We start from the raw sequence: 22,712 nt of genomic DNA on the forward strand, positions 1-22,712 counted from the left end.
AAAGTTGACCTTGAAAAAACAAATGAGACCGTACTGAGCAGTATATGGTATATATGAGGAGAGAGCTGTACAACACACCTCTTATTTTTTTCAGTACAATGGCCTACAACATCACAATGATTCCATAATAGGCTTACATCATTATAATGTAATAAAAACATCATGAAACAGATTTAGTACGTGCTCTCTAAGGGGTTTTGTTGAAACATATACTGCACTTGTGAATAAGGCAGATTATGGCAGGAAAGAAGCTAATGTGAAAGCTTGTTGTGTGTGTGTGATTAAACTATCTGTTGATTGTTTCGATGTGCGGTCTTTATGAATCTCCATTTTCACAGCGGACAGTGTGAGGATCTTCACTAACACGGCCCTAGAAAATAGAAAAGTCACTTAGTGTCTCTTTGTTTTTTTTAATGAAAATATTAATCTTTCACCATGGCTTCACAAAGTACTTACAAACGTGTTTGTTTCCTAGCATTAGCTTTCTTCTGTGTACAGGAAGCCTGTTTCAGTCCTAATCTCTGATCCGTGAGTTTCACCCTGTGCCAACGGAGCCAATGTGGGTGAGTGGACTCGCCCAGCCTGACTGCTTTGGTGTTCAGGGCCTTGCCTGCCCTGATACAAAAAAACCTGAGAAGCCTTGCAGGTGAAATTGTATCAGTCACACCTGTTACACCTGCAGCACTTGCTATCTGGGATGGTTTTAGAGGCCTGGAGCCTGGGCCCCAAGGCTTACTTTAAAAGGCTAGAGTAACATATACGAGCTGTTTGCATTAGAAAGAATAAAAAGTGAATGTCCACAATTTAATTACAGAAAAGTTTATTTAGGCAATTCAGCAGGAGCAAAGAGTAAAAATCCCAAACAAAGTAATCGGATCACAACTGGGTCAGAAGATGCACTCATCCCTGTGTGAAAACCAGCTGGAAGTATGATCTAAATCAATATCCTTCTGAATGAACCATCCAACACTGCAAAAATAAGCAGATGAAAAGCCAAAAACTACAAAATCTCAACTGTATTTTACACTGCGAACATCTTAGATCCTGTCGTCTGAACTGTTGATCTCACAGTGGGGTGCGTAGATATGGGGGATAGAAACAACTAGAAATGCACAATGTATCGCCACTTGCTGCACCTGTAGGAGACAAAACAACTAAAGACAACAAACACACAGCAACCACAACACAAAACTTTATACGTGTGTGTGTGTGTGAGGTAGAGAGAGAGAGAGTATGCCTGTATCTTTGTCACAAATGTCCTTGATAATGAGGGTGGGACGCTGCAGCGACACCCCCAGAAGCCTGAGGACACACATCCCAACAGGAGGACTGGACGTTACATCTTCTCACCCTGGGAACGTCTAATTACCTGATGTTCAGCCACACCATTCTCTCTCTATCCATCTGATTTACATGATATAACACAAAGTTCAAACTTTGAAACATTTTCTTTGTCATTGTTAAAATAGAAAATTCCATCGTTTTTACATATTCAGTCACACATGGATACGACTCACTGCATTCTGTCTTTAACATGAACATGCATTTGAACAAATTCAGAGGAATACTTTCTTCTACTCCACCATTTATTTAATACAACTTGTTTATATTAAATCATACGTCAGTCGGCCATTCAGAGATCAGTGACTCCAGTGTGTCACCCTCATCCTGCACCACACACACACACACACACTGTAGACTCTGTAGACTTTTTATTTATGTATTTATATAAAGCAGGTCATTACTTAATGGCAGTGGTTGGTGATTCAATCCGTTGGTGCTACATATCCTTGTTACATACTAACCCCACGCTGCTCTGTGATGCATCTACTGGAGTGTGAACGTCAGATAAACAGGTTCTTGGGTGAACGAGTGAAGTATAAAGGGCTTTTCCACCATCTTTCCTCTGATTCTTTTATTTACAGAACGATTCTACTGGGGGAATGCTTCCTATATATGCAAGTAGTTAAGCTGTACCTCACAAAAAACCACCGAATGAAGTGCAAACACTGCACTGCATTGTCATGGGAAGAAAATGTATACGAGTATTTAAATAACCAATTCTTCTCTACTGTTCAGTCTGTTTTAAACAGATTCCTGGAACACAGAACACACACTGAGAACGTCCATGTAATCAAGAAAATTATGTTTTTTTGTTTTGGGTCATGGAACAGTAATATTTAATGTTTACATGATTCTGAAGTTTCAATATTTGAAGTACAGCTGCAGCAATAAAATAATTTTTATACATTTTCTGCAACATTGATCACTCGTCTTATTGGCAACAGTGTTGCATTTTATTACGACTCACCATCCTCCTCATTTGATAACATCTCTATAAGAACAGGGATCATTCAGTGCTTTTGATGCGAGCGTGCACTGTAGCAGAGAGCCTTACTTACAGAGCTCAGGGAGTCTGCAGCAGCTGTTTCCTCTTTATAAATACGGATAAATATACTCATTTATGTTTTACTATTTTAAGTATGAATGATCAAACATTTTTGTGATGTCTGCGGTTTTCCCGTTTACAGTTGTTTGAATCTTTACTGCTGAAGAACACTTAATATATTGCATTATTATTTTGTATACACTGATTGTATTCGATTTGTCTTTTGCACACATTTTGTAAGCCTGCTAACGCGAGATGGGAAAATATGTTTTGGACTTTTTTTTAGTGCTTTCAATTATGTCACAGATAAAAACAAGACTGGAATCAAAACTTAAAAATGTAAAAACCAGAAAATTAAAATAAAAAAAAAGACTGGCCTGAATGCATAACATAGCATTGAGAGTGTTTAGACAGTGTTGTTCATGGGGGTGGGGTTAACTTACTTCTGTTTCTTTGGGCCATAATAATAATAATAATGATAATAATAATAATAATAATAATAACAGTAGCAAGAAATAAAAAGAATGTATTGAACTAAATATCTCTGCACAGTGGTGAGGCCTGTTGGTCAGGGGCTGAGATAAAAACAGTTTGCGAGTTTGTTGTATTTTATTACATTGTGAGGAACACCTCATAAAGTACATGTGGCACAACAGAAGCAATAATGAAATATAATGAACAGCAATAGACAAATCAACAGGGAACCCAAAGAATTGTATTCAATTACAAAGTGTTATTTTTGCAACATAGTCGTGTTAAAATATTTGGGTGGGATAAACGTATATAAAATTATTCTTTAACATCTCATTTGGATGAGCATGAATGGATTAGATCTGAGAAGTTGGGTAATAGATTCTTTGATGAGTAACTATACAAAGTAAAGCAAAACAAGTGTCTCCACTAAACACCTCCACGATAACTTGGTGACATCCATCACCTGCATTATTATCCTGTATATCACCAAGTTTATTAGAGTCCAGCATCACTCCCTTCTGCACATACCTCCACTTAAAGAATATGGACTTTAAAACCCCAAAATCATTGTTGCATGACCAGAAAATTACATCACTCCAAGGAGAAAATGGAAAACAGATGTTTCCCTTTTCACAGGATTGTCACTGAATTTCATTTCAGTTCTTTTCCTTTCCACATTCCAGCAGTTTCTAGGAAGAGCAGTCAGTTTCTGGTGGCTTTGAAGGGGTTTCCCCTGAAGGTGTCTCACTGGACATCCCAGTATCTCCAGACTCTGCTCCATTGCTCAGTGACAACTTCTCCAGTGCTAAAGGATGGACACAGAGACAATAAGCAAAATCATCCTCATCGTCAATTAAAAGCAACCTGGACAACCAGCAGCAGATCTTCTCTGCCTGTTTTCAAACCACTTCAGAAAACCGATCTCTTCACCCTGGCCTTTGACACCTTGTGAGATGTTGGTTTTTAGCTCATTCTATGTTGTTATTGAATATAGGGCTGTTTTAAATTGTATGTATTATGTGTTTTATTTTATTCTATTGTTCTTAACTTCTTTACTGTACAGCACTTTGGTGATCTGAGGTTTCCAATTCACAGTTTCAAGAAACAGTTCAGAGCATACATCTGGCTCTCTGTGCAGTTACATCCCATATTGTAGCTGAGAGAGGGGACTACATGTCAAGTGGAAATGTGTTATCAGAATTCTTATATATAAAACAAAAGAAACTAAAACAACAGTTATTTTTCTGAAAAACAGAAAACCCTTAAAATCCAATTTTCCAACATGCACCCTCTTCTTATAATTGGCTTCTACAAAGGTGCAGGTATAAACAGTGCACACCTTCACATATGGACAAAGTCTGTTAAAAGCTCTTTCACTGATCTGCAGATTTCTTCTTACCTTGAAGTGATGCTGAACTGTTGCTAGGTGGTGCTGTGATGCTGTCATCCAGTTCATCCAGGTAGAGTCTGTAGCGATGACCGCTGTCATCCTCGTACTCCACATTCTCATCATCGCTGTCCACTTCAGGAGCCACGTACACGACCTCAAACTCTATCTGTCCTCGCTGACACAGACACAAAGAATGAACCACAAACAGCGATATGCAGGGAGCATGTGTATGTGCGTGCCAGTGTTACCTGCTGAGAGAGAATGGTGACAGCTTCCTTATGTTTGGCATCTCGCAAATTGATGCTGTTGACAGCAAGGATGGCATCTCCAACATGCAGCCCTCCACATCTGTCTGCGGGCTGACTGGGATGGATCTCTGAAATTAAAATGGGAACGCCGTGCTCCTTCCCACCCTGAGGAGAACAGAAAGTGAGGTCAAAGGAATGAAATGAGTTGAAAGCAGCTTTAATGCACTATGTCATAATGACACAGATGAACCGCACTATCAGACTGTGTTCTCATGGCGCTTCCATTTCTAAAAGTGATATCACACAATTGGCTCTTTGAACTGTGGCTGTTACACAAGAACTCAAGATTGTTAATGATATGACACATTGCTCACTACAAAGGTGTTTAATTCAATTAAATTTCATTCATTTATATACTACCAAATCACAACAGCAATCGCCTCAATGCTCTTTATATTGTAGCAGACATCCTACAATAATCAAACGACCCTCTGAACAAGCACTTGGCAACAGTGGGAAGACAAACATCCAGAACTGTTTGAAGATCTCCCAGACCGGGCCTATGCCACAGATTCCCAGCTCACCCCAGCTCACATTTTGGTGCGGCAGGTCTGTCCACCACCCTCCCTCTCCCCCTGACCAAATTCACCACTAGGTGGTGATTAGCTGACAGCTCCGCCCCTCTCTTTATCAGAGTGTCCAGAACACTCGGCAGCAGATCTGATGATACAATTACAAAGTCGATCATCGACCTAGGGTGTCCTGGTGCCACGTGCATCCTTACGTTTGTGTTTATTATGGACAAACTGTAGTTTGCACAGAAATCCAATAACAAAAAACTGGTCGTTTCAGATCACCCAGGCCGTTCCTCCCAAACACACCAGGCCGTCATTGCCCACGTGAGTGTTCAAGTCTCCCAGTAGGAAGTCACCGGATGAAGCACCCACTAAGTGACACCAAGATGGCTTAGTACTCTGAACTATCATTCACTGCATAAAGGCAAATGACAGTCAGGACCCGTTCCCCAACCCAAAGGCTGGGCAGGGTACACTGATCCCTTGGTCTTCTTTTATCCATTGGGTTGGACTGAGTGGCTCGTCATCTGGCCCCAGGGCCACTTTGCACTGGACTCAATGCCTCTTCAGATAGAATCTTCCAAAGTCAAGCGTGAGTTGCTCAGAACATTTTTGGCTGAGGTCACAGACATTGTGAATAATTAACCACTGTTACTTGTGTTCAGTGATCCCACAGATACTTGCACTCTCATTGCCGCTTCATTGCTTACTCAAAAAGTAAGTAGAAAGTAGGTCCATGTCCAGCTCCAGTTGGAGAGTTTGGACATACATACTTATTGAAACAGCCTTAGACAAAGTGGACATCTAACCAACTAAAGCTTAAACAAGGATGATAGTGCTTCTTAAAGACGAAAGAGAATGCAAGGTGCAAGTAAATGTCACCCCCCCAAAAAATTGGAGGAGATGGTCCTGCTCATTACCACCGATGACCGAAATATGCTCTGACCACATCATTTTAGTAGATGAAAACCCCTTAGCTTCAGATGGGGAGTGAACAGAGAACAGAACCTCGATACTTTAGTAAGGTTTGATCCAAACGTGACCAGCTGCTGATTAAAAAGATAAAATACTGAGACTTCTTACTGTAATGGAAATTCCTAGACCCTCATGATCCTCTTTGACCAGCACAACCTTTCGGATAGGGCCAACTCCCTGGGTTTTCTTCAGCATGTCTGGATCCTGTAATTACACACAAAAACAACTTTTGGACGCAGAACTAAAGGTACCAACAGCTTTCACTACTTTGTAGTTTTACACTCACATGTCCCACAGGAGAGGGAAGAGGTCTCTTAGGGTCACTTCGACCTCTACATGCTCGGATCACAGTTTTATGGCGGTGAAGGTGAATTTCTGCCTCCAGTTGATTCCAGAGCTTGTCATGTGCTGGCCCTTTCATGTCACGACCCAGTAATTGTATCTGCTGCACCCTGAAGGACAAACCAAGCAAAGATCTAATTACTGTCTGTATGTGCTATTTAATATCTTACTGAAATATGTAAAATATTTGACATCTGTGACATCACTGGTCATAGCTAAGTACAATGCATGGATCAAACATTTCAATTCAATATTATTTATATAGCACCAAATTACAACAGCAGTCGCCTCAAGGCACTTTATATTGTAAGGTAAAGACCCTACAATAATACACACAGAGAAAACCCCAACAATCAAATGTTCCCCTCTGAGCAAGCGCTTGGTGAGAGTGGGAAGGAAAAACGCCTTTTGAACAGGGTGACATTTCTGGCAGAACTAGGCTGTTGCCGGGAGGGGCAGCTTGCTGGTTGGGGTTGAGAGGAAGAAAACAGGACAAAAAAAAATACACAAAACAAAAAAAAAAAAACACACTGTGGAAAAGAACTAGAGATTAATATTGACTAGTGATTAAATGCAGAGTGGTGAGTAAGAACAGTGAGTGAGAAAGGTGACTAAAGAAGAAGCACTCAGTGCATAATGGAAAGCCTCGAGCTGCCTAGATGTATTGCAGCGTAACTAAGGGAGGATTCAGGGTCACCTGATCCAGCCCTAACCATAATTAGCTTTATCAACGAGGAAAGTTTGAAGCCTAATTTTAAAAGTAAAGAGAGTGTCTGTGTCCCAAATCTTGGAGCTGGTTCCACAGAAGACGGGCCTGGAAACTGAAGGCTCTGCCTCTTATTATTGGTTTAGACACCATGTTTTTAAGTTTTTTTGGGGTCAAGTACAAAATCTCAGTTTTATCTGAAATTAGAAGCAGGAAATTCATTCAGGTCTTTATGTCTTTAAGACATTCTTCCAATGAAGGCTCTGCCTTCCAACGATACTGCCTAAGGGAGGCATATCAAATGTAAACTTTATAGTTAAGATTTGTGTCAGAAGAAGACTCCCCATTTACACGAACAAATTGACTTAATAGAAAGATATGATTCAAACCACTGCAGCGGAGTACTAGCCTTTGATGTTGCCTACTAAAGAGAAGTGATTACTGTGCTACTGACACAAGGGCCCTCAGAAGAGAACATTTCTCATTCAAATTTATTTTACAGTAGATACTTCCCTTTGGTTTTCAGCAACATAGGCACAAAGACTGATAGACATATGTATAACAATTTCTTGTATTTGTTTATTATACTTGTGTATACATATTATATTGTGTGCTTTCCTCTTGCACAGGTCCAAACTGATATTTTAATCTCAACAAAACTTCCACCATTATCATGCTCTCAACATGATTACAGACTACACTGAACCCCATCATTTCACTCTTCTCACATTAGTCGACACTTCCACTGCATGTAGTCTGTGCCATATGCATGACTTCCTAATTATTATAATAATCGCTTATTAGAATTATTATTATTATCATCATCATCATTCTCATTCTCATTATTATTAGAAGTTACCATAATAGTCTTAGCAAACCTAAACTTTGCACTAAAGATAGTGTGAACTTTAACGTCTTACCTGCCAGCCAGTTCCTTGTCCAAGTATTTAGCAGCCAGTCTGGCTCCGTAGACTTCGGCCTGCAGTACTGCCATGTGCCTGCGAAGGGCCTCGTTTTCTTTCTTATATAGTCTGGTTTCTGCCTCCATTTTTGCCTCTGCTAATTTCTCCTTCTTACTGGCCTCGAGCTCCTGTTCCTAGAACAAACACATACATTGTAAGTACAAAATGTTAACCTATTTTTTAAATGAATATTATGAAAATGTAATGTTAAATTTGCAAAAATCAATCATGGTTAATTACAAATGTTATATAAGAAGGTTAAACTCTGATTTACATTCACATTAGTCTATGTAATTTTATGTAATTTGCAGAAAAATAACCATAACAAAACTAGGTACACGAGGATAAACCACAGCTGACAGGTTGATCCCAATCTCACTAATAAATAGAAGACTCTTTATGTGGCATTATATTGTTTCTTTGCATTTTTCAACAATTGTAAATTGAATCTATATCAAACTTTGGACTTTGGACCATTTTCTGTAACAAATAATCCCCACTCGCCCCTGGTCCTGGGCAGTAATTTTGCTACTACGGCTGCGCTCTTTTGGATTTCATTCCTGGGATGTGCTGGACCCGCTCGCCCAGTTTGGGGCTCACTGCAATGAGAGCTCCAGTTACCACGGGGACCACTGATGTTGCTATCACTTGGTATCTATCACTACAGCCCACTTCCCCTGCTTATCCACCACTACTATGTCTGGCAGGATTTTTCAATATTATCCACTTCTTATATCCGCCAGTAGTACATACCATGGAGGGGCCACACTATCAGTTGTGGCTTGCTGATGAACTCATGGATCTTTGTGTTTTCATCTTGAACATTGGTTCTGGCACTCACTAGTCCTCGGCCACCTTCCTTCCGCTTAGCATACAGTCTCAGGGTGCTGTACTTGGGGTAAGGCACCCTCTAAGTCCAGGTCAGTAATGCATAGTAAGACGCTTTCTTGTCTTGATGTCAGTGGCTTCTCTCTCTCTCTCTCTCTCTCTCTCTCTCTCTCTCTCTCTCTCTCTTAGGCCAGCTGATTATCCCAGCAGGGTGTCTGACGACTGGCAGGTGCTGACCGCCTGGATCTTGATCTTGTACTCTCTGCATGTATTTGATGACTGGAGCTTTCCTAGCAGCCTCTTCATGGTTCCCAATTGTCTGTGGAATTCTCAGGCACTTGTAGCTGTCCTCGCTGTCTGCGATGTTGCCTTCTGGTAGTGCAATTACCTCAGTTCTGACTATCTTCCCTCTCTTTGTTGCCATTCGACTACACTTCTCCAGTTCGAATAACACTGATGATGCTGTAGATCCTAGTGATGTGGATCAGTGAATCGATGTCTCGTTCACTCCTGGCATACACTTCCATGTAGAGGAGGTGGCTGACAATTGCTCCATTCCGTAGTTTGTCTGGTCTGGCTAAGGGAGTTCAGGCCTATGCAAAACAGCAGTGGTGACAGAGCATCTCCTTGTTAAATCTTGTACTTGATAATGACTTTTGCTATTGGCTTGAAGTTGGCCTCTAGTGTTGTTCGCCACATCCTCAATGAGTTCCTGACAAAGGCTCTTAGGGTCCTGTTGATCTTGTACAATTCTAGGCATTCCAGGACCCATGTGTGAGGCACTGAGTAGTAGGCATTCTTGTAGTCAATCCAAGCAGTGCACAGGTTGGTCAGTCTGGTCTTACAGTCTATCTATCAGGAGCTGGTGTTTTGCCCATCTATCCTTTCTTTGCCCTGCTCCATGTGGTGCTGAGGCAGGTTACTGACCAGCAGTTGAACGGGATTGGTCCCTTGGGTCCCGGTTTTCAGTTAGCCATTCTGGGTTTGTTTGGTCCATTAGCAGCTGACTCATTTGTTAGTTTGCTAGATGCTCATGGAGCACAGTTAGGTTCTGTATGTTAGGCTCCTGGTCCCCTCCCCAGTCAGACCAGGAGTGACATGTTCTCGTTAAATTTCTGGCTGTCTAAGTGGTGTCCAAAAAGTTATTAAACTTAGAACAAGATCTTCCACTCCAGCTTATTAATGAGCCAAAGACCCAGACATAGTCTTAATTCATTCGAAAGCCTGATGCTTAGCCTTGTCCATGCAAGCTGGAAAACTCAAAAACAGTGTTATGTGTTGTTATCTATGGGCCTTACTCAGAGTTTCTATCTGACTTCTCAGATGTTCTGATTTAGTACTCAGCTCAGCTAAAATAATTAATGGGGGTGATTTTTGTATTGATGTAGATATTAAAAATGACAGCCTCAACAAGGCCTTTAATCAATTATTAGAATTAATTGGCTTCTTTCAAAATGTAAAAGAATGCACTCAACACTTAATCTTACTCTAGATCTTATTATGATATATGGCAAAGAAAATGAACATTAACAGTATTCCCTGAAAACCATTTTTTGTCTGATCATTTCTTAAATTTACAACAGTGGATTACACAGCAGTAATGAATTGATTTCATGACACTTGTTTATAGTGGCACAGCCTCACTGCATACAATGCTGGATACTGTAGCTGCTCTGAAAAAGAAAGCCTTAAATCAGAAGTACTTGACTCCCTGGTATAACTCTCAAACATGCACCTTAAAGTAGATAACTCATGGGCGGGAGAAGAAATGGCATCTCACTAATTTAGAAGATCATCACTTAGCCTGGAAAACTGGTCTTTACACTATTAAAAGCAGTAGTTAAACCGTTTTAACTACTGGTGCCTTAGCTAGTTATAGGACAATCTCCAACGTTCCTTTCATATCAAAAATTCTTGAAAGAGTAGTTGTCAAACAGCTAACTGATCATCTGCAGAGGAATGGCTTATTTGAAGAGTTTCAGTCAGGTTTCAGAGCCCATCACAGTACAGAAACAGCTTTAGTGAAGGTTACAAATGATCTTCTTATGTCCTCTGACAGTGGACTCATCTCTGTGCTTGTCCCGCTAGACCTCAGTGCAGCGTTCGATACTGTTGACCATAATATTTTATTACCGCTATTAGAACATGCTGCAGGTACTAAAGGTACTGTGCTGCAGTATTGTGAATCTCATCTGTCTAATACACTCCAAATTGTTCATATAAATGGAGAGTCCTCTTCAAACACTAAGGTTAATTATGGAGTTCCACAGGGTTCAGTGCTAGGACCAATTCTGTTTATGTTTTACATGCTTCCCTTAGGCAATATCATCAGAAGGCATAGCATATATTTTCACTGCTATGCAGATATCCAACTTTATCTATTCCTTAAGCCAGATAACACACACCAATTAGTTAAACTGTGGGAATGTCTTAAAGACAAAGACGTGGATGATATTAGACTCCATCAGAGTATTATTGTGTGCGAATGTTAGATAGAAAGCAGAAAAAAGAAAAAGAAAAGGGCTATATAAAAAACAGTTCATTTGGCATTCCATTTGTGCAATATTAATTAAAAACATCCTGTCTCAGAGTGACACTGAAAAACTAGTTCATGGACTACTATAATTCATTATTATCAGGATGTCCTAAAAACTCGCTGGAAAGCTTTTAGCTCATCCAAAATGCTGCAGCAAGAGTACTGATAGGGACTAGACAGACGGAGCATATTTCTCTTACACTGGCTTTTCTTCAATCCAGGATCAAATTTAAAATCCTTCTTATCACATTCAAGGTCTTGAATAATCAGGCCCCATCTTATAGTACTAACCTGATAGTACCACATGACCCCATTACAGCACTTCACTCTTAGACTGCAGGATTACTTGTGTCTCATAGGGTATTTAAAATTAGAACATGAGGCAAAACCTTCAGCTCCCATGCCTCTCGACTCGGTACTGTTTGCCACGGCTTTCTGGGTTTTCCATTAGGTCACAGTACCTGGTACCAGGTCTTTCTAAGTAGGTACTAAAATGTTATCATTGTCACACTGCATACCACTGATTGGCTGGTCAGTAGCGTCACGTCAGTCATGAAAGCATCTCGTTCACGAAAATTAAAACCACCATTTTCGAAACCCAGCAACGGGGGAAATGGCTATAAAAAACAATGCCGTGGTCCCCAAGTCTGATGAAAAGCCACACACTGAGCAACAGGTATATTCTTGCGTCGATGTCCACCTTTTTTATCCACGCCAAGATGCGTTGCTATGACGACAAGCACACACACTGGGTTGTAATGGAAAACCGGGTGCTCCAAGTTGAGTCGTGGTGATCTGTGGCGAGTCGATTAGTAGGTACTAATAGAAAAGGGGCTTTAAACTGAACAGGTTTAAACTGGTTTATTCTCCTGGCTTGTATCTCTCTGGGTTACTTCGCCAAGCAGCTGCCCAAGGCTCTGAGTCTTTGCTTGACAGTTTCTAAGGCCTCAGGACAAGAACAACTTGCAGGATTTCTTAGGTACCCCTTTTTGCAGTTCCAATAGTTGCCAAGTTTCCTCTGTGCTGCCTTGAGCTTGCCCTTCAGCCTCTTTCTCAGTGGAGAATACTGCTCCTTGTGGTTGTTCATCATGTAGTCAAGCATTTCAGTGATCACTGCTGCTGCGGTGTAGATCAGCTGGCTGCTTTCAATGATCGTCGCATTAGGAATTGTCCATAATGCTGCTTTCACATCTTTTAGGAGAACTTCAGAGTTTATTTCAGGTAGTCGTAGTAATCGGACATGGAGGGTCCAGGTTTCCAGTGTAGCCATGATCCTCCATCTCCTCAGGTCAGCTGCTCTCACCTCCAACGCCTTAAACACACCAGCTGTTCTTGGGGCTTGGTGGGTGGGAATACCACAGGGACATACCACTTTAGGTGTCTACCCATGAGTGTCTATGATCAATCATGACAGTCTATGATTTCTACAATGGATGTGAGACAAATCCTACTGTGAAAGTGACTAAAGGTCAAGCTGCAGGGCCTGATAACGTCCCTGGTTGTGTACTAAAAATGTGCCAATCAGCTAGTTGATGCTTTTACTTTATACAAGCAACTTTCACAAGAATGTGTTCCCACCTGTCTTAATACAGCCACTATTGTTACTATGTCACTAGATAACAATGCTGCTTATTGACTTCAGTATTTAACACATTTCCTAGCTAGAGGGGCACCTACACAGAAAGTAGTTTGCTTACAGCTTTGAAACTCACAGTTGATCACTGATTGCAGGCTTTTGTTCTTTGGCTAACTCCAATTTAGTTAACACCCTATCATATGTCAATCAACAAAAGCTTGCATTTTTCATTGGTAGTTAAGAACAGTTTAACGCGAGCCACTTTGATTGCATTGTCAGCAGTTATTTTAAGCATTGTCTCTGACCCTGATTCCCACACTCTGCAAATGGATACTAAACTTCCTCATAAACAAATGTTGAAAACGGCACAGTCACACCACTTCTTTGACTTTAATTTTCGAAAGTCAAGCCAAACAACTGTATTTGCATTTTGAAGTGTCCTGGGGCACATGATGCATGTGAAAGAGTACAGAGTGTATAAATATATATATGTACTAAGTGTAAATGGTTGAAATGTGGCATGTAGCTACATTTTCTGGGAAAGACACCATTACACCGACTTACCAGCTCTTCTAAGGTTGGTGTAGGCTTTAAAGGAAAATATACAGAAAAAGAAAAGAAAGAAGTCTTTGATTAGAGAAATTGGTACAAAAAGCATTAGAAAGGTTACAAAGCATCAGATATACAGCAGCAGACACCAGCCTTGTACAATTTCAACCAAAAATTTGGATTTATCCCTCCATAAAATCTGTTTTATTTTTAGTCTAATTCTTGTATAATTTATCAGCATTTTCTCCAGCCAGCCTGCCTGAGGTCATTTCTGAAAAGGCTTCAGTAAATAGTAGATGGATAAACTTAAGGATATGTATTTCTCACATGTTAGTTTTAATCTGTTTAATTACTACTGTATGTGCAGTTTTTATTTAAGTTAAATATAATGTTTCTTTTACATCTCGTTTTAGTTTTTAGTTGACTATAATAACCTTGCTCTGAACCAGGTCAGCATCCGATATGTGACCTGTTCAGCCCTGCATTTCTCCAACTACAGTCCTAAACCATTTATACTTTGTGGTAACTTTTTTAACATAAGGGGCTAAATCAAACCACAAATGACATTATGTGTAATAATGAGAAATGACAGAGGGAAATAGTATTGAACACACTTACTGAAATGTATTTAATACTTGGTACAAAAGGCTTTGTTGGTGACAGCTTCAAGACACCTCCCATATGGAGAAATTGCATTGCTGTGATTTTGGCTCCGTGGGCCACTTCCATTAAATCTGAGCTTTAGTTTTTTTCTATAGATTTTCAATTGGATTCAGGTCAGCTGGTTGGACAGGACCATTCTAACAGATTTATTTTCTTTCGCTGAAACCACTTGACAGTTTTCTTTTGGGGTGTGTTTTGGATCATTGACTTGCTGAAACCTCCACCCGTAGATGGCAGCAGATTTTTTCAATCAAGAATGCCTACATTTTTCCACTCATCCTTCCTTCAATTATATGAAGCGTGCCAGTGTTTTATGCTGATAAAGAGCCCTACATCATGATCTTTCCACCTCCCAACTTCACTCTGGATATGGTGTTTTTGCGGCAGTGCCTTTTGACCTCCCAAGCATGGTGCATATTACTTTTAAGACTAAGCAACATGGCTGCTCCAGCCAAATACCCTTGGGCAAGATACTAACCCCAAGTTGCTTGCCAATGCATCCATAAAAAGTACTTAGAAAAAGCATAGAAAAAAGTGCTTATATGAACGGGCAAATGAGGCAAGTCGTATAGAGCACTTTGAGTGCTCAGATAAAGTAGAAAAGTGTTATTAGAAACAGTTCGACTGCTCTGACCTCTCTAGTCATTTAGACATATGAGCATCTGGTACTATCCCATCTCCTGGATCCCTGCAGTTTGCCTAAAGAGTCAATAGATCCATAGACAATGCAGTTAACATAGCACTGCACTTCATCCTCAGCTCAGCATCAGTACCTATCTAGAGGATATTTTATTTCTGTGCAATTAGTTTTGCACCATGACACCATTTTTTGTGAAATAACTGTTTCTTTGTGCAAAGTAAAATAATGTAAACATTACAAATAAAACGAGGATGTTTAGAAAAACTGTAAAAATTCCTTGCTCTCTTTAGTGTCACTTGGGAAATGGTTTTAAAAATGCCAAATTTTCGCAGGGGGGCTAATAATTCTAGTCTTGGCATGTCCCAATGGGAGGAGGCCCTGGGGCAGACCCAGGACACACTGGAGAGATTATATCTCTCAGCTGGCTAACGTTAGCCTCTGTGATAACTGATACTTGTTGAGGGGTGTTATAGTCTAGTGTCACTTAGCAGACATTAGTTGTCTCAAGAGCCCAAAGACAACTGTTAGCAGGCTCAATTCATCTAAGAGACCTCCATCAGCTTTCAAAGCAGATGTGTGGACTTATTTTGGATTCAGGACAAAAGAAGGCAGTAAAGACTATGACAAGAGCTATGCAGTCTGTAAACTCTGCACCGCCAGAGTCAAATACTCAGGTAACACAACAAATTTACAAGTACATGTGTCTAGACACAATAGTGACGTAGGGTCAAATTCTAATTTTAAATTTAAATTTAAATTTTGTTCCCTCCCGACAACACATCACGAACATACTCTGCCAAAGTTGTATCAAGAAGTCAAAGCGACAGTGCTGGACTCTCTCAGCTCAGCAGAGACAGCTGCTTTGACATGCGACCCTTGGACTTCGAGAGCCACTGAAAGGTAGACAACTGTTAGAGCACATCACATAACTGATCAGTGGAACCTTCACTCACACAGGTGAACAAATTCCCTTTTTCAGGTGGCACAAAAAGTGTTCCATTGATGGATACTGCAGGGCTGTACCTTCTTTTATTAGCACTTTATTTTAATAAAACTTTATATTGTCAGTGTTTACTTGGATGAATTCTTCAAGCAGTTTCATTTTTGATTTATATTTGTTTATGTTAAGGTAACATAAAAAGTCCTTCGTTTAGATGCTGCAGAGAGCATTTTTTGGATTAGTATTTTAAAATCAAAGTACTCAATAAGTACCTCAACGATTCATTTTTTACTTTTTTCATGTTAAAGAAATAGTTGATATATCAGTAAAGCTGTTTTTGTTTGTTTATTTGGCATGACTTCTGATAAGGCAGATGTTAATTTTTCTCCATTCATTTTCAAATGCATCCCTCTATTTTAGTTGAGATAGCTCAAGTCAAGCATTTAACAGTTTGGACTGTTTACTGTGAGTTTTCCTACAATTAAATTCAGTCTTAATAAACACAAATAGTGTCTGGCTTTTAGAATTGCAATCTATCGTATCGTCTCCCCTGTATTGTGATACATATTGTATCGCTAGATTCCTGCCAATGCACACCTTTAATGGAGATGTTCATTTCTGTTTTCCAGCAGGACTTGGCGGCTGTCCACAGCACTAAAACTACTACAGTATGCTTACAGTGTTGTTATTCTGCTTGCCGGGGAGTGTTATTGTTGATTAAGACATTAGAAAGACAGAAAAACAGTAAGAAGACCTGGAGTAGAAAGACGAAAGGAGTAAACAGGAATGAAATTTCTCTTGAAATTGTAATGTTACCTCAAAGGAACATACGTGTCTTGATCTGAGTACAAGAATGAAATTGACTTTTTTAATTACAGGTGCATCACTAAGCTCTACACTGTAATGCTATGTCAGCAAGCGTGTCTGATACACGTACCTAACGTCTTAGACTGAAAACAGAAGACTAGGTTGTCAGTGACAGTGTATTTCTCAATGATTGTATAATAAATATGTCATCTTCACTCACTGCAGCCAATCAGTAACTCTGTTACTATTGTTAAATGAATACAAAGGCTGATTGACTGTATTACAGCCCTTCTCCCTACCAGTTTATCTTTGATGGTATCTGACTCCTCAGCTTGGCCTTGCTTGACATGAAGCTGCAGTTGGAGAGCATGAAGCTGCAGGAGCAAGTCGTGGACCTCCCTTTCTGCCACCACCCGTGCAGCTTTAGCTTCGGTCAACTCTGAGCGCAGGTCCACCAGCTGAGCCTAGAGTGGAGTGAAACAACAGAGGGATGGGGCACAGGAAGCAGATGTGTTAGGTGGTTTAAAGGGGCATGGGTCTCAGATCACAGAATCACTTTTTTTCTTTTTTGCAAAACCCAGATCTTACAGCACATACTTTTTTTTTCCTTTGTAATTTTATGAATATTAATTATTAGTTACTGTGCGGAAACATTACTATCCCATAAATTTAACACAACAATGTATTCATGTGGTATTCCAAAGGTCTTTAAAGAAAATAACATATTACATGTACAGAGCTCTAGAGTGCGACCAATTTGTTCGCAAATGCAAGCTAATTTCTCAATGGTGTGACTAAAAAAAAATCCCTGCGACCAGCTGTTCGAGTAAAAAAAACAATTAAAAAAAAGTCTCAGCAACTCTGAAAGTCTCTGTGTGGCCAAGAGCAGACAACATTATGCCCATATCATGACCTAAACCAATCATAAAGGTGCTGCTTAAAGTAGCTGAATGCGCTGCTGAAGCACCGCAGCACCACTCTGTGCTGCTGCTACCTTTTGCACTGGTGCACCTAAGAAAAAAAGTTAGGTGCACCAGTGCAACCGTGGCAAAAAGTTAGTCTAGAGCCCTGATGTATTTGTTTATTAAAAGCTCTTTATCAAAAGATCTGCAGATCTGTCATTTAGTACTTGAATTAAAGAGGCGGAAAAGATGAAACACTGTTACATAAGCCAAGTCTGCCTGACCTTCAGGAAATAAATTCATGGACAGAAATTCTGCAGCAAAAACAGGGAGAACACGCAAACTCCAGACAGAAAAGGCGGTGTATTCAGAACTGGGACCTTCCTGCGCCTTCTGCTGTAATAGACACACGTTGAGTAGGGGTGGGTTTCGATAATCAATTTTTCGATTAAAATCGATTTTGGCTTGAATAAAGTGATTCATTAAAATCCTGAATTGATTTTTAAATATAAATGTATTTTGCTAGAAACGCCAGAATCTCAGGTTAAACCTCACAAAACTATTTCAACAACCACCAAACAGCTAAAACAGCTAAAAACCTGACGCATCAAAATCAGTGAGATGTCGGCTTTCTAACCTGACGGCACGTACGTGGACACGCCGTCGGGGCTGAAAGCCAACATCTCACAGATTCTGCTGCGTCAGGTCCACACTCTGTTTACGTCTTTTTTTTGTGCTGGGTTCTGAAGCTGCTGTTTCATCACTCTCCAACCAAAACTGACTGAACCAGCAGCAAAAGAAGATCAAAACTAAGCTTGACATTCCGCTTCATATAAACATAGTCATGAATTCCCTCTTACCTTTGCTGTTTTTCTTCCACCACGATAAAAATCACAGTTCATACACAGCTCTCTCTCTCTCAGTGTACTTCAAGAACAGTCTCCCATCTAAAAATCTCCATTTTCTGCATTATTCGCTTGATTATTATCCACCAGTCTACTGTTATGTACAGCGCTGTCGGCTGCTGTTTTTTATTTTTTAATGATTTTCGACAAGAAAGCCTCATTTCTGCTGTTCAATACCAAAGAAATGTAAACTTTTTAAAATGATGACAAATTGCAAAATGCTTAGCTTTGCCTCTAATAAAACCTCTGTAACTTTGCTCTACTTCACAGGCAGGTTTTCTTCCATTTTTGTTCTACTGCAGAATATTTTTAAGGTTAACTGCTAAAAGCCAGGACAGGAAAATCTCCTTCATGTTTTTCTGTGTTTTATCCTCAGTTACTTTGACACAAAGGCATCTGCTGTGATGCTTAGACCTCTGATGAAGTCTCAAAAGTGTCAGTACTGATAAATGATCAGAATTATAATATTTCTGAGGAAAAATTTCCCCGATAAGTTACCCGAATCGAATTGAAATCGTGGATCGAATGTGGACCTTGTGAATCGGAATCGAATCAATTCTAGGAATCAGTGATGATACCCAGCCCTAACGCTGAGCTAACAAAACTGTACAATCACAAAATTTTTGACAAAAAATAAATCATGTTCAGTCATTTTTCTCAGTGCATCTGTCCTGACCCCTCTATGATCCACTTCTGTTCCAACACTGGAAAACATTTGGTAACAAGGTTCAAAGTCTAGGGCAGAGGGTTTGCTCCATCTGATAGATGGATGGCACAGTGTATGTGCATTGTTTAACAGGTTTAACAGGTGGCAGGATGAATCACTATGATAACAAGCTAAGCTGGAAGAAGCAGGGTTATCTCTAAGTAGGAAAACCCATCGGTTCATGCAGATGTCACTCGGACCTGTATCACACCGATACAGCCCATAATGACAATATTCACAGATGGCAAAGCTTCTTTGGACATGACAATACACCCTAATTACACAGCAAACATTGCTGAGGAAATGCCAAGGAGTTCAGGTGCTGACTTAGTCTTTAAAGCCCCTCTCATTGAAAATAAGCCTGGGGCCTGCCGACTTACAGACCGAGTCTGACAACTTTGTCGAAATGTATGGAAGCTTTGAACGGCCTAAACAATAATGTATGTTGGAGCGGATTAGCCTGTTGCTCTTATGGTTTCGATTAGCTGAAAGCAACACAATTTTTAATGAACATTTAGGTTTGTATTGTTCAGAAAATGTCTCAGGCTTTTAATCATGTCTTTATAGTGAGAGCATTTTTGATTTGTCTAATTAGTAATGACAGGTCGTGTTCTTAAAGCAAAAACACTGAATTATTATAATAATATTAATTAGAGACACAATACGGATAAGTGAATGACAGTGATACTGTTTTTAGTTTTATGTTAACATTTACAGAAAAAAATGAAGGGCACTCGAGAAAACAAACGAGACATTACATAACATAATCCCGATAACATCTAAATAAAAGAAAATCATTGTCATTTTTAAGGCCATGACGTAATCATCGAAAAATGCTGAAATTAATTGATTTATTTAAAAAAAAACGTTAGTGCTACATAATTATAAAGGATATTTAATAAAGCGGTTAAAGACACCTGAGAACATGTTCTGTATCTAGAAGACAAGTGAATGTGAAGTATGCTAACACCTATGTTGGTTTCAATGACCAAACGAAGGCTGCTGTGGATACCCTAACCTATGTGATCACAGTTTACAGGTCGGTGCCACAGATGGATATAAAACCTGAGAAGCACAGGGAGGACACCAAAACACAGGAGTGACTGAAGCCCTGAAAACACCAGTGCTGCTCTGTGGTATTAGTCACTCTGCTGAATCTTGAGTGGAGTCGGCGTGATCATTTCATTAACAAGAAACCTGATTCCTAACATAACCGCTCTTCTTAGAAGAAATACTAACCTCTAGTTTATGGTTGAGCTGGAAGACAGTCTGGGTTTTATGACAGAGCTGAGCGAAACAGGAGCTGAGGCTGGTCATCTTCTGCCGACCCTCATACGTTATATCCACTTGATCTGGATCTATTTCTCCAAGCAACAGATCCACATCCACGAAAGCCTTATCAAATTCCTTCTCCAGCACTTCTAGCCATCGAAACATGGACATACTGGGGACAAGGCCCGAGTGCTGGCCCGATGGGGAGCATCCAGTCGAAGCAGACATGGTTAGAGCAAGGTAACGCTGATGTTAGCTTTGTGCTAACTTAAAAAACGATGACAAATTAATCTCTGCCAACACCGTTAAAATAACGCTGTAATGTGATGAACACTGTATTGGTCCGTAGACTTAAAATTCCCGAAAGCAACGCCTAACCAGGAAGTCCCACATCAGATTCACGATTTCATCCAAGCAGCCACTACGCAGAAAGCGGCGTACAGGAGAGCTACGGCTACTCCTTCCGCTACTGTGGAACTGTGCCCTGTGGGTGTTCTACGGGAACTGTCTGTCTACGTCGTACCGGAAATACGACATGTTTACGCAGAGCTTGTTCCTGTTCTTACTTTCACAATTAAAGTCTTCTAATGCGAGGAATTTTGTAAAAATAAATAAATAACATTATTTATGAACAATATAATTTTACTAATCTCGGGGCTTTCGTGACATTTGCAAGTGTAATGATTTACTGTGTAGTGTTCAAGTAACACGTGTTGTGTAGTTCTGGCTCACTAAATAACTGATGAGGATGTGCAGTCGTGCACTGAACAGGCTCTACCCATGAATGCAGTGCACAAAAAGCATTATGCTGTATTGCTCGTAGGGATGGGAAGCTTCTGAAGCGCAGGTGTTAGAAAAACCAAGGCCAGTTTCGACAGGTGGCGTACACCGGGCACCAGGATTCACTAACCAACACCCTCTCTCTCGGTAATGTTTTTGTCGTGGATTGTGAAGCCCAATATGGATTATCCAAGCACTCAAACACTGGAATCTAAAGTGTAATCTGTGGCATAAACTCACTGCTGAATATCTCAATAAAAACCTCCTCTCTACTTTCAATGAGAAAATAAAACAGCAGGAATTTTCAGCTCTGAATCCCTTTCAACAGAAAACTTTATTTGCTGCAATAAGTTACTTTATCATCACTATAACACATTACTCATATAACGCCATAAAGAATATATTTATACTGTTAAAACATCCATTAAATACAGGTGATCCCTTTTTCATCCCCACTGACGCTTCTGCTGTAATAATCTCATAAAGAGCAGGAGTAATGCAGTTTCACTATGACCCAGTAAAACATCATGCCAGTGTTATAAGATACAGCATCCACAGCAGTATAAAGTAAAGTTTCTTCATGGTTCAGAGGTTGCTCAGCAGAGGATGATTTAAAAATGTTCTGGTCAACCTGTGTGAAATGGTCTGTTATGACTGGTCAGAATTAGCCTATGAAAATGTGATAAATTTGACCTTTTTATAAATAAGGAATTCTGTCTTTTTTATTTAAATATTATAGATTTTAATTAATTGAAATTAAAACCTAGTGCAGTGCCAGTTTCTAGCACGAAGCTGACACGAACACCTGGAAAGCTTCAAAATCAATCAAAAACCAACCAAAAACAAAGCACACTGATCTCACAACAGCTGGAAACCTGTGTGGTTATTTCAATAAACACAGCAGTCTTTTCTCAAATGATTTAATTTACTTTGTAAATTAAGTAACTGAAAGCAATATTAAAAGAGAGAGAATTTTGCTGAAGTACACTGATCACTATAGTCACAGAGTGCCTTCTTTAACAGTCCCAATATGTTTCTGGCCTCCAAAATATGTGTTGATCATAATTATTAACAGTCTCGTATAATAAGTAGCTTTGTTTGGAACTGTGCAGAGCTTGTCTGTGTCACTGTAGTGTACTGGTGTAGTGAAATTGGCCAGCAGATGTCACCATGGACAAAGGTTTCGGGTTGTTTCGAAGCCTCAATACAACTCTGGCACAAATGCTTTGAGTGTTTCAGTGTTTCACAAAGCCTCACTTTTCCCATCGCTGCAGACTGCACCCGACAAGTGGAGATCAAATAATCCGTGAGTTTTGATGTGATAGAGAACACAGAGAGAAAAGGCATTTATACTCACAGACACACCAAGGCTAATCAGGGTTAATTAGACACAGTGCTGGAAAATGTGGAACTATTATTTAGTTTTATTTATTATGAGTACTTTTGTTTGGTTAATAATTCAGTCCTTCTGTACCAGTTGTGGTAACCAGCACGACAGAGGCAGGGCAGATTTTAGGAAGCACCTCTAGTTGAAACTAAGGGGTCAT

General features: G+C 39.9%; 1 protein-coding gene across 2 annotated transcripts; it reads right to left on the reverse strand.

Annotated features, from left to right (window-relative positions):
- Positions 1–2,979: 2,979 nt before the first annotated feature.
- Positions 2,980–20,881, reverse strand: gopc (golgi-associated PDZ and coiled-coil motif containing). Of its 2 annotated transcripts, XM_031741635.2 has the most exons (9): positions 20,353–20,881; positions 16,900–17,064; positions 13,566–13,589; positions 8,020–8,195; positions 6,338–6,503; positions 6,160–6,255; positions 4,502–4,666; positions 4,263–4,428; positions 2,980–3,668 (listed from the first exon to the last, which is right to left on the reverse strand). In XM_031741635.2, the coding sequence occupies exons 1-9, from the start codon at positions 20,611–20,613 to the stop codon at positions 3,553–3,555; spliced, it is 1,335 nt and encodes a 444-aa protein (XP_031597495.1). In that variant the 5' UTR covers positions 20,614–20,881; the 3' UTR covers positions 2,980–3,552. The 2 variants fall into 2 exon arrangements, with proteins under 2 accessions (XP_031597495.1, XP_031597496.1); XM_031741636.2 differs by lacking the exon at positions 13,566–13,589 and having other exon boundaries at positions 20,353–20,880.
- Between the last annotated feature and the right edge of the window lie 1,831 nt (positions 20,882–22,712).

The sequence above is a fragment of the Oreochromis aureus genome, linkage group 15, assembly GCF_013358895.1.
Source record: "Oreochromis aureus strain Israel breed Guangdong linkage group 15, ZZ_aureus, whole genome shotgun sequence".
Taxonomy (NCBI): domain Eukaryota; kingdom Metazoa; phylum Chordata; class Actinopteri; order Cichliformes; family Cichlidae; genus Oreochromis; species Oreochromis aureus.

Excerpts from the sequence above, each read along its gene's own strand:
- gopc (XM_031741635.2), bottom strand. The coding sequence starts at position 20,613 with ATGTCTGCTTCGACTGGATGCTCCCCATCGGGCCAGCACTCGGGCCTT. Across the intron at positions 13,590-16,899 it reads ATACCATCAAAGATAAACTG|CCTACACCAACCTTAGAAGA; the intron begins GTAGGGAGAAGG and ends TTTCCTTTAAAG. Across the intron at positions 6,256-6,337 it reads TTCCCTCTCCTGTGGGACAT|GATCCAGACATGCTGAAGAA; the intron begins GTGAGTGTAAAA and ends GTGTAATTACAG.